This window comes from Eschrichtius robustus, chromosome 7, assembly GCF_028021215.1.
Source record: "Eschrichtius robustus isolate mEscRob2 chromosome 7, mEscRob2.pri, whole genome shotgun sequence".
NCBI lineage: Eukaryota > Metazoa > Chordata > Mammalia > Artiodactyla > Eschrichtiidae > Eschrichtius > Eschrichtius robustus.
This window is the reverse complement of record NC_090830.1, coordinates 119,582,549-119,595,534: the sequence shown is the minus strand read 5'-3', so window position 1 is coordinate 119,595,534 and position 12,986 is coordinate 119,582,549. Positions and strand designations below refer to the sequence as shown.

The following is a 12,986-nucleotide window of genomic DNA, read 5'->3' as shown; positions in this document are numbered from 1 at the left end:
GGAAATGACAATCTATATACCTGCCCTTTCCCATTCTTTCATTAAGTTCCCCTGGGCATAAGTAAAATTGATACTCTTAAGCCAATCTACAAGTAGCAATACACAAGTAAAAACATTAGGTAATCTCCTCACTGTTATACTGTCCTTAGTTTAGTGGAGAAATTATTTTTTAAAAACCCTGGCATAGAAATGTAGTTTGGTACTTTTTCCTTTTAAACTTTAGTTAGAATTGAATGGTCCTCTTTGGAGCACTTTCCAAAGAAGTCTCAATATGTAATAATCTTGAACAAAATCTGAACTTCATCTCATTCTTTCAGTTACTTTATTCTATATATCACCATAATCCTTTGGCTAATGAGTTTGTTCTTCAAGTGGAGTTTCTTTATAGAAGGAAATATATCTATATAATTAGCATGCTCTTCAAGTATTTATAAACATAGAAACTAGTCTGCATAAAAGAAGGCACTGAACTTTTAGTCCCTCATGATGAATTTTCTGGTTAGTCTCCTTTTCATTGGGAAAAGGTTTCTTTAAGGGTTTATTTAAAGGATAGCTTTACATTTAAGCTATACTTAAATTCCTCAAAGCTTGCCTTGCTTTTATAACTTGTACTTGCTTTTATCTAGGCCACTGATATAGGAGAATTACTCAGGAGTGGAATTCCCCTTTGGCTTTGGACTCAGCCTCTGTGATTAAATCCACAAGGGCACAACAAAAATGATTCACCAGGGCCACCTCAGGCAGTTCTATGTCTTGGTGTTTATTTCAGTACCTAAGTTGGAAATCTAATATAACCCCAACCTGGGCATCGTGTGTCTATGTATGCTGAACTCTGTCTTAAGGGGCCCATGATCTTCATTATACATAAAGCTATGAATTCATTTTGCATGTTAAATCAAGCTGTTCACTCATTTTCTAAAACTTATATGTGACCTTTACAATTCCACTAAAGGTTTGTAAGAAACTTAACAAATCACTTGAATATGATTTACAAAGTCTGGATATTACTGTGCAGACAGAATTTTCAGCTTGAGTTAAGGTTAGAATCCATGTTTAATCTAGTTAGTTTGGTGCGTATGCACATATGTGTGCCTACACTAGGTGTATGTAACATTAGGCTGCCAAATCACAGACATCCTCATGAACCTTAAGTCTTCCTACGCTGCTCTGAGTGTCAAGATACCCAAAGGAAGAAGAAAGTATGTTCATGGGGTGTATCTATTTCTTGGTTCCTAACACTTCACTCATACCTTTATTTTCTTCACAGATATTCAGTCTGTAATGGGCATCCTTGAGTTCAGTAGCATCTTTTGCCCTCCTTTAATGAAACATTACACTCAGAAATCACTCAAGAAAATTTATCCCACCAAGACGATACTAGTTTATTATTAAAGCCTTGCAAATTATATTTATAAATTAGGTGCTTATTTTGCCTCTGAAAGATTGGGGACAACTAGTCACTCTTCCTCCACCCCTCTTCTAACCTGAGAGTATAGTATCATTGTATTAAGGTTTCCAAAGAGGAAGAAAAATTATAGCCTTCAAATTATTTTGACTCACCGGACTTTGCAAGATCTGAGTAACTCGTTTCCTCTGCTCCATCATATTGAAGTCTTGCCGTAGATCAGGAGACATGTTCCTCTCCCTTATGTATTCTGGGTCATTTTCATTGATGCGGTCAAAATACCTCTCTTTGTGAGGCACGCTGGGAGGAGGAGGAGTAGTGACCACGCCTTGGTTAGCATCTGAACTCATGCTTCAAGTCTGCCAATTCTCCTTGCTATCTGCATTAATAAACACAAAGTAGGACATTCATAATAAATTCATTATTAAATTCAAATTTTACATAGGTCATGCAGCACTTTTTTTTTTTTTTTGCCCTCAGAGTAACAGTGGCAACTTTCTTTAAAAAGTAGCTTTTCAAAAAATATTAGAACAATTTTTTAAGGTAAAAATATCTTAGATTACAATGCTAAATTGGAAATTGATATTTTCAGAGCTAGTGGAAACTTGTGGTTCAATTATAATAATGTCATCAACTGCTATATGAATTTTTAAAAGGAGCAATGATCAAAATATCCAAAAGTAAAATGTCACACCTAAGACAGCAAATTTTCACAATTAGTGATTACTGTTAGTGGAGATTCTCTTTCCTCTCTTACTCATGCTTTTACGTTAGACCAAACTCTGGCCATATTTAATGATCACTATTTTATAGTGAATGTAGTTTTAGTTTATTAACACATGAGAGAAACACAGTTGTAAGCTTTTCAAATGATTCAATAAGTTCCAGGGAAAATGTAGGAATTACTAAGGTTGCCAGACTATATAACTTTAGCAGATAGTGCTTCAAATCCAAGTAAGAAAAAATAAAAAGCCATTCAGAAACCACAGGAGCAGCTGATTCATTTAATTATTACTGACACTTAGGATAATCCTTGACTTTATGCCAGGGAAACAAATTCATTTGGGCTTTGCTACAGCTGAGCACCTAATCAACCAACTGTAGCTAGATCAACAGGACAGTTATTTAACATCCATCCCCAGCCCCAGGCTGTGATGGCTTGTGCTAGAAGTTGATGAAGTCATCTAACCCGGTGCTTCTCAGATTGTCTGTGGTGAAGGACTTTCTCCAATTTGCTGTAAACCAGTATTTTTGTAAAATACAAAATAATGCATTTAGATGTCACGGCAATGTCAAACTGCACGAAGTTTCTAAACACTTAATATTATATTCTGTACTTGTCACGGACTGCAGTCTGCAGACTGGCACCGGATCCTGGACCACACTTAGAGTATCACTGACCTAGCAGAGAGTAACAGACACTGCACACTGAAGGAATGCTTCCTCTAACTTTTAGATGTGATTTGGCAAAAGCCTAAATCAAGAGAACAGGACACCACTGATTAGTGTATCCCTTTACCTAGTTGTTCTTTTGAACTGAATGTAGAAAGTGCAAAAAATGTGCAACAAGGAAGAATAAAAGGAAACAAATTTTAAAAAAGAAATTGTAAAGACGGTTTTGCTTAACACAATTTTCTCTACAGGTGGTAACAAATGCAACCTGTTCAATATAAATGACTGGGTAACAGAAAAAAACATTCTCACTACAAAATGGTATTTATTCAACTGATTATTTGCCTAGTAAGAAGAATCACTTCATAATAAGGGAAATTAAATGTGAAAAATTCCAAGTATTCTTTCTCTATTTATGTAGAAAACTAAGGGGAGAGAAATATCTGTGGACCTGAAACTCTGCAGATTCTTCACAGTCTTGGATTCCCTCTCAGCAGAATAGTTTCTAGGTAGATCCAGAAGGGAAAAGGCAAGGGCCACCTTTTTCTTAGGGATCTGAATCCCTGATAAAGACCAGAGATACCTGATCTCATCTTCTAAGCACAATGACAACAAGTGAGGTTACTGTATTTATCTCTAATAATAGTCTTCTCTGACAGAATTCATTTCTAAAGCTGCCTTGACTCAACTTAGCCCAAGTAAACTCACTGCAAAACATTAAACATTCTTGCATTAATTCTGGTCCTGGAAATGTAAACTTATTCTGTTAAATAATTTTTGCAAAACAATGTTAAAACTGTTTTCTCTTACTTGCCAACATCAATCTCATGCAGAACATTCTAAAAGCTACCTAAATTATTTTAGTGTACTACCCCCAAAATTCATGAAATATGGTTAAAAACACTTTATACCATATGGCTTTAATGAAATTCTGATTTTTTGACTAGAAAGCAACTAATCAGTGAAGGAAATGTGAAAAATAAGCTTTTCTATAACTGAGTCTTCCACATCCTAATTCATTAATTTAAAAATTGGGAGAAAACACTCAACTAAAGAATGAATATCTGATCATTATATGTGTTCTCCACAGGATACATGGCCATTTTTTCTTCTTTTTAGTATAACATCCACTATTAGTGGAATGATCCTGGCCATATTATATTCTTCCAAAAATTAGGTTTTTCTACACTGTTATTAGACTGGCACTAGCCTATGGTATTTTATTTATTTATGGCTGCGTTGGGTCTTTGTTGCTGTGCGCGGGCTTTCTCTAGTTGCGGGGAGCGGGGGCTACTCTTCGTTGCTGTGCGCGGGCTTCTCATTGGGGTGACTTCTCTTGTTGCGGAGCGCGGGCTCTAGGCGCACGGGCTTCAGTAGCTGTGGCTCAAAGGCTCTAGAGCGCAGGCTCAGTTGTTGTAGTGCACGGGCTTAGTTGCTCAGCGGCATGTGGGATCTTCCTGGACCAGGGCTCGAACCCGTGTCTCCTGCATTGGCAAGTGGATTCTTAACCACTGCGCCACCAAGGAAGCCCTAGCCTATGGTATTTATCATCATCTTGCTATTATCCAAAAATGTGGTGCACACAGCACCAACTGTAAGAAACTTATTTTCATATCCAGCTGGGTTATCAGCAGTCTAAAGGTCTAACCAATCTTTGGAACATAGTTTTCTTAGAAGCTTTTTATAATAAGGCCATTTGAGCTCCTTAAAATAGTTTACTGCTAGCAGATAAAAATTTCAAGGAGAAAGAAAGTTTTTAAAAAAGCAAACAAACAAACTCACATATATTCGTAAATGTCATGCTGCTCTGGCCAAGTACAGACTAAGTGGGTACTCAATAAATGGGACATCAATTAATAAAGAAATCAATTCTGTTTAGTTTACCACACTAGGTCACTGGCTATGAATAAGTCATTTTTAAAAAAGAGATTCCACAAATATTGCCTTCAGTTGGATTTTAACCTATTCCTCAACCCCAAAAAGCTCTATTTAGCCTAATGGAGGAACAGAGTTAGATAATAAGCTTATGTCTAACTGAATTTGCTGATGCTTATAAACTAATTTTATTAAAACACAGCGAAAAGCAAGGAACTGCTGTAGTAGATTCATTTTGTTGTCCCAGCACTGGTTTAAGAAACTGATAATAGAAACATTGATAAGTAAAAGCTTAGAGTTTAAAGAACGCTTGATGAATGCATTTTTAGATGAGTAAGGTAAAGAGGAAAATATATCTAACCACCCATTTTAATAATAAAAGAACGTATTATATACATGTAACACTTTATATGGTTTATACCATGCTCTTACACCTTTCTATCTTATTTTACCTTTGCAACTACACAATGAGATAGAGGTTAATAATCTGGAGGTTCAGGGGATTAAACATCCTGCCAAAAATCACACTGCTTATGTCAAAGGCAATATTCAAAGCCACCATTTCTGCCTCCTAGCCCACTTTACAATGAAACATATCATAAAACATAAGAGGGCTACAAAATTTTGAGACTTTTCGTCTACGTTCTGTCCTAAATATTAAACAATTCAGAGTTTATAGAATCTGTCAAAATTGAGGAAATGACACCAAAAAGGATTAGAAATGACTCAAAACACTCTGACCTTTTTAAAACTTCAAAAGCTCATTATTGAACAGACTTGTGGTTGCCAAGGGGGAGAGGGGTGGGGGAGGGATGGATTAGGAGTCTGGGATTAGCAGATGCAAACTATTATATATAAAATGGATAAACAACAAGGTCTTACTGTATAGCACAGGGAACTGTATTCAATGTCCTATGATAAACCATAACAGAAAAGAATATGAGAAAGAATGTATATATATATATGTATAACTGAATCACTTTGCTGTACCGTAGAAATTAACACAACATTGTAAATCAACCATACTTCAATAAATTTTTTTTTTTAAAAGCTTATTTAGCATGGCTTTTTAATACAAGAAGTTTCAAAGTTTTATGTACTTGGAATAAGAATTGAGAATTTATAAGAAGGATATAGAAATAAAGAATAAGAACACTAGTTTGCCATTTTGGTGCTCTTCTATACCTAGATACTCAACACTAAGAGTTTTACACAGATTTTTAAGCAAATCATAAGCAACAACTGATTATTTGCAATTTTACATACCAAATACTACAGACTGAAGTGTTATTTCAAGCCTGGAAAAAACTTAGGATCCACAAGATTATCTGAAATAAACATAATTCAGAAAAAAAATAAGGGAAGCTTTCAGCATTATTTACAACAACCAAGACATGCAAACAACCTAGGTGTCCATCCACAGACGGATGGATAAAGAAAATGTGATACACACACACAATGAAATATTACTCAGCCATAAAAAAGAAGGCAATTCTGCCACTTGCAACAACATGGATGGACCTAGATGGCATTATGCTAAGTCAAGTAAGTCATACAAAGAGAAATACCATATGATCTCACTTATATGTAGAATTTAAAAACATCAGACTTATAGAAACAGAGAGTATAATGGTGGTTGCCAAGGGCTGAGGGGTGGGGGAAATGGGGAGATGTAGGTCAAAGGGTACAAACTTTCAGTTATAAGTTCCAGGGATCTAAGGTACAGCAGGATGACTATAGTAACAATACTGTATTATATATTTGAAAGCTGTTATGAAAGTAGAACTTTAATGTTCTCACCATAACAACAACAAAATAAGTATGTGATGTAAGGCTGTGTTAACTAACCTTATTATGGTATTTCACTATACATGTATCAAATCATCACACTGTACACCTTAAACATATACAATGTTATGTCAATTATATCTCAATTATATAGTTACCCATAAGACACATATCACCAAATACCATTATGGAAGATTAGGATACCAAAAGGAAAAGACTAAAGAATTTTTACTCAACCTAATAAATTTGCTTATACAATATAAAAATAAGTGGTTTCTATGCTTAGAGAGAACTCCTAAATTAGTCTGAAATAATGATAAATGGGCCACAGTTAAATAACGTGCTGTATATAAATATATGTCAGAGGTCCTCCTTCCTTCCTTCAAAAATATTTATTGAGCATCTACTATGTGCCAGGCCTTGTACTAAAGGTATGGATGGAATGTTGAATCAAATCCTTCTGGGAGCTCCTAGAGTAGTTCAGAGGTGTCTATAACCCAATGAAAAGGATTCTATCCATCACAAGGGGAAGCTTCCTAGAGAACATAACATTTTCTCACACTAAGGAAGGTACAGGCCCAGGGAAACAGCAATGTGCCAGGAAATAAAGTTAGCAACGGGATAAACAGCACATCTTACAGAAGCAATTGCTTAAAGATTTGGTTAAAAATCAGTCCTACAGGTAACTTAAAGCATTTAAATACATTATTGTTATAATAAAAAGTTACATGAGTTTTAAAGAAACAGGTGAATTTCACACTTGCTTAGAAGGCAATGCAAACTTACTAACAGACTGATAAGGCAAGCCAAGTGGTAATTTCCTACCATTTCTCAAATTTCGTACAATATCAAGTGAAAAATTGGGTTTCCAAAGTGAAAACTTTAAACTTAATGATTACTCTAGTAATCATTACTTATTAATGCATACACTCTATTCTCCTTCACTAAAAAGTTGACCCAGAAGTTTTTTCATAGTATTTTGTAATAAAGTTCAGTAGTTTTACTAAGACTAGGAAATCAAGTTATTTGATTTCCACTAATTCACCCACTAATGTTACTTTACCCACTAGTGTTAAAATATTTCACCCACTAATGTTAAAATTTCACCCACTAATGTTAAAATATTCTTTTCTGGGAGCTGGGGAATAAAGTAGTCTAAGGAAAATAAAAATATTAATAGGCCCCTAAAGATAGCAGCTAAGTAGACTTCTTTAAATAGAAGTTTTCTCCTCAAGCTAGTTTCAAGAGTAAGATTTTAGGTCCTTGAGCTTAAAAAAATTCAACAAAAACTAACAAGTCATAAGTAGTATATGTAAAATGGTGCCAGTTTTATTAGTCTGAGGCTGATTTTTCTCAAGTTGTTTTTCAAGCTTCTAAGTCAGAAATGCCACAGAAAATGCATGTGAGTTCACTTAAACCGGGTGTGAAAACCTCTCTACACATTTGTGTCAGTCTTGCCTGACCAGAGCCCTTATTCCATCCTACCAAGAGTTATCGTTCTTAAATTCCATCTTTTAATTTGATCTGATTATGTGTCTTTCTTATAACCTTAAATGGCTTCCTGTCATCCATGGGATAAAACTATTCGTGGCTCACTTGTTTTATCTTTCCCTCATCACCTCAATACATAGAAAATACATTGCTTTGTCTGTAATAGAAACATCCCAGCCTAAACTTTCACAAATATAATATAAAGAAAACCCCAGTAAAACCCACCAAACTATCTTTACAATGCTCCATTACAAATTCTTTTGCTTTTCTTCAAAAATACTGTATACATACAGAAATTCTAGTGATTCTCCAAAAGCTTTACAATATTGTTTAAAATGGCCCTTGCAAGAGAGCCTTCTCAAAAAAAGGTGAAGAAAGTGTACATCCATAGGCAAAGAAAAAAAAAAGAGAGAAAGAGAACCTCAACCTAAGTCTTATACCTTATTAAAAAATTAACTCACTTCTAAATATTAACCCAAAAGAACTGAAGACAGGTATTCAAACAAAAACTTGTACGTGAAATGTTCATAGCTGCACTATTCACAAGAGCCAAAAGGTGGAAACAACCCAGATGTCCATCAACTGATGAATGGATAAACAATAAATATGGTGTTGCCACAGAATGGAATATCTATCCATAAAAGAAATGAAGCACGGATACATCTACAACATGAATGAACCTCAAAAACATTAGCTAAGTGAAAGAAGCCAGACACAAAAGGCCACATATTATACGATTTCATTTATATGAAATATCCAGAACAGGTAAATCCATGGTACAGAAAGCAGATTGATGGTTGCCAGGGGCTGGGTTGTGTTGGGGGGCAGAAATGGGGAGTGATTGCTTAATGGGTACTGGGTTTCTGTCTGAGATGATGAAAAAGTTCTGGATCTAGATAGTGGTGATGGCTGTACAGCATTGTGAATGTACTTAACGCCACTGAATCATACACTTCAAAATGGTAAATTTTATGTTATATGTATTTTACCATGATAAAAAATTAACTCAAACTAGATCAAATTAATTCAGAATAGAAACTATAAAGCTTTCAGAAAAAAACAGAAAATCTTCAGGATTAAGGCCCAGGCAGTGTTTATAGATTTGACACCAAAACATGGTCCATAAAAGGAAAACTGATAAATTGAACTTCCCCCAAATTTTAAATGTTTACCTGCAAAAGACCCTGTTAAGAGGATGAAAAGACAAGCCATAGACCATGAGAAAATATTTGCAAACCATACATCTGACAAAGGACTAGTATGTATAATATGTAACAAACTCTCAAAACTCAACAGTAAAAAGAAACCAAACAATTCAATTAGAAAATGGGCAAAAGACATGAACAGCCATTTCACTGAAAAGGATACATGGTAGAAAAGCATATGAAAAGATGTTTAACATCATTAGTCATTAGGGAAATGCAAATTAAAATCATGAGATACTACTACACAGGTGCCAGGATGGCTAAAACAAACAAAAAATAATGATAATCTCAGATGCTGGAGAGGATGCAGAGAAACTGGATCCCTCATACCTTGCTACTGGGAATGTAAAATGGTACAGCAACTCCAGCAAACAGTTTGGCATTTTAAAAAACTAAATATGCAACTATGAAATGACCCAACAATTGCTCTCCTGGTCATTTAATCCAGAAAAAAGAAAACATATGTTCACACAATCTGTATACAAATAAAGCTACTATGGACATTTGTAACAGTCAAACACTGGAAATAATCTAGATGTCCTTCAACAGGTGAATGATGAAACAAACTGTAGTATACCCACCCTATGGAACATTATAATAAAATGGAATGAATTACTGATACACAACAGCCTGAATAAATCTCCAGTGAATTACACTGAGTAAAAAAGCCAATACCAAAAGATTACATACAGCATGATTCCATTTATATAATATTCTTCAAATGACAAAATTATAGAAGTGGGGGAATAGATCAGTGGTTGCCAGGGGTTGGAAAGGAGTATGCTCTGGAGGGAGGGAGGGAGGGAAGGAGGGAAGCAGGTATGGTTCTAAAAGGAGGTATGGGGGCTTCCCTGGTGGCGCAGTGGTTGAGAACCTGCCTGCCAATGCAGGGGACACGGGTTCGAGCCCTGGTCTGGGAAGATCCCACATGCCGCGAAGCAACTAGGCCCGTGAGCCACAATTACTGAGCCTGCGCGTCTGGAGCCTGTGCTCCGCAACAAGAGAGGCCGCGATAGTGAGAGGCCCGCGCACCGCGATGAAGAGTGGCCCCCGCTTGCCACAACTAGAGAAAGCCCTCGCACAGAAACTAAGACCCAACACAGTCATAAATAAATAAATAAATAAATAAATAAAACCCAAAAGTTAAAAAAAAAAAAAAAGGAGGTATGGTTATCCTTGTGGTGATGGAATTCTTCTATGTCTTGACTATGGTAGTGGATACATGAACATACACAGAACTAAACACACAAACATACACACATACAAGTGACTTACAAGCAAAACTGGGAAAATCTGAATAAGACCAGTGGATTACCACAATGTCAATATCCTGACTGTGAAATTACACTACGGTTTTACAAGATGTTACCATTGGGGGAAAGTGGATGAAGGGTGCAGGATCTCTCTGTATTAATTCTTATAATTGCATGCAAATCTACAATTATCTCAAACTTTAAAAGTTTAATTTAAAAAAAGTCCATTCCATAAGAATGTGATCAACTCTACAGCAGAATAAAGCTTATATTGTAGTTATTTTTAGATATCTTTTGTACCAGAATGTATTTTAAAAGCAGTTCCATCAATACAACTAAATTGCATCTGAATAAAAATGCATACATTCTATTAGCATCAACTGGTCACTGCAAAATACTTCTCATGATGATTAGTCTAGAGCAACTTTGGAACTTAACATCTGCTTACATAGCAGTTTACACAAGTCAAGGACAGTTAGAATAAGAAGCCCCCGGGAGACAAAATAAAATACTGTAAAAAAGCATTTAACAGATACTGTTCAGATTTCAGTACTAGGCTTTATAAGCCAAGGGACACAGCAAGGGGAAACATTAACTCAACTGTTGGCTTTGTAAAGGAACTTTAAAAAATCTTGCTGTGGTCAGATCAATTTAAATATGATTGTTTTCTATCAGAAATTTTCACTTAGTTGAAAATAGTTAAAATGTTCTAGGAGCCTTAGCTGATTATCAGACTAAAAATCTTCTAATTATATTCTAAAAATTTCCTTGTATGTAATCCTGTCAAGAAGAAAGTAGAGTGGTGCAGAGTACTGGACTGAGGACAAAGAGACCAGGACTCAAGTCTTTGCACGTCCACCAAGTACTGTGTGACTTTAGAGTAGCCATGGCACATTCAATCAGTAAGTGTCTGAGCATCTACTACGTGCCAAGGTCCTACTATGTGGAGATAAAAATAGCAAATAAGACACAGTTCTTCCTGAGGTTTGCAGTCTAGTGAGGAATACGAAGAAGTAAGTAAGCAATTACATCATAAAGTTCCCAAGATTAACTGTAAAATAAAAGGGCTATCTCAAAAGACCCTTCAGATTTTCCTAGTTCTAACATCCTATGGTCCTACTGGTATCCCCTGATCTAGTGCCGTAATGAGGCAGATAAGGGACCTTGATATAGCTCGGTATTCATAACAGCTAGAGATTTTCCAACAATAACTAGGTATTCCTTACTTTAGTGATGGGTCATCACAGCATTTAAAAACAACTGTCAGTTACTGAGCTCTTACTATGTGCTAGCCACTGGAATTCAAATACATTAGCTCATTTGCTCCTCATAATCCTATGAGGTAGGTGTTATTATCTCCATTTTACTGATGAGGAAATAAAGTCACTGAGAAGTAACTTGTTTCAGGTCCAAGAGCTAGCAAGTGGTGGACCAGGGATTTAAATCTAGTCTGTTGATCTCTAAAGCTCATGGACTTAATCACAACTCAGACCCAGGCAGGGGTAACTAGTAGTTTCTTTTCAAATGCCAATTCCAGCTATTCGGTGGCACTGAGGGGTTGAAAAGGTTTTACTCAGGCCCCAGAAGAAAAAGTACCAGAATTGCCATGGCTTAGAAGGGAGTCAGGCATCTTCACTACTGCCCCCTAAGGAAAGATGTTTTAAGGGAAGTAAGTGGTAGATTCTAGTTTCTCTTAACCCTGAACAACTAATTCTAAGCATAAATATTCCTGCTTCCAGGTGATATTTGGAACAACTCAGTTCTAGGGCTCCTTCTCTTTAAAATTAACCAACCCTATTTTTTAATACCACATATACACAGTCATGCTTTCTACTACTTCCGAACAATATAAACACCAGTGCAAACAAGTATGAACTCCATTAGGGGAAAAAAATTAGTCTTTCAACAATGTTCTCTGAATTGAAAATGATGCAGAAGACAGATTTTTAAAAAAAATAATGTTATAAAACTTGTTAATACTATGGGTTTTCCTCTGGCCATGCAGATTCGAAACAAGATATCAAGCATAAACAAAATTCTAGCTTTAAAAATCTTATCCAAATATTTATGCAGTAACTATCCAATATGTATGTTTAAAGAACATTAGGTTGAAGACAAAATTAGATAAAACACTTTAGAATGATGGCTTTTGAACTTTTTAAAAATGGTAATCCACAATAAGAAATACATTTTATATTGTAATCACATACAAATACATGAGATGTATAACTGAAACAAATTCAGGACATGATAGTTTCCCTTACTATGTAGTATATTCTGGTATTTTCTACTTTAATCTCTTCCTTTTTTAAAAAAAATGCTCATCAAATTGATTTATGATCTATTAATAAGCTGTTGTAATCTACAGTTTGAAAAACACTGCCCTAGGAATTCTAAGTCATGATCAGATGGGAAATAGAAAGGAAAAGAAGAATGTGTGTGTGCATGTGTGTGTACATATGTGTGTGTGTGTGTGAGAGAGAGAGAGAGAGAGAGAGAGATGGGGGGAATGAATATGTGCGAGAGGGATGGAAGGTACTAAGAAATGATTCCTTGATTTTTTTTTTTTTTAATATT

At 35.5% G+C, this 12,986-nt stretch overlaps 1 protein-coding gene across 4 annotated transcripts in view; it reads right to left on the bottom strand.

Annotated features, from left to right (window-relative positions):
• ADD3 (adducin 3) overlaps positions 1 to 12,986 on the bottom strand; it is a 124,844-nt gene that overhangs the window by 26,277 nt on the left and 85,581 nt on the right. For all 4 annotated transcript variants that reach the window (XM_068548525.1, XM_068548523.1, XM_068548526.1 and 1 more), the window contains exon 2: positions 1,561 to 1,784. In XM_068548525.1, the coding sequence (XP_068404626.1) occupies positions 1,561 to 1,755 (195 nt within the window). In that variant the 5' untranslated portion in view covers positions 1,756 to 1,784. The remainder of the gene's footprint in view (positions 1 to 1,560; positions 1,785 to 12,986) is intronic.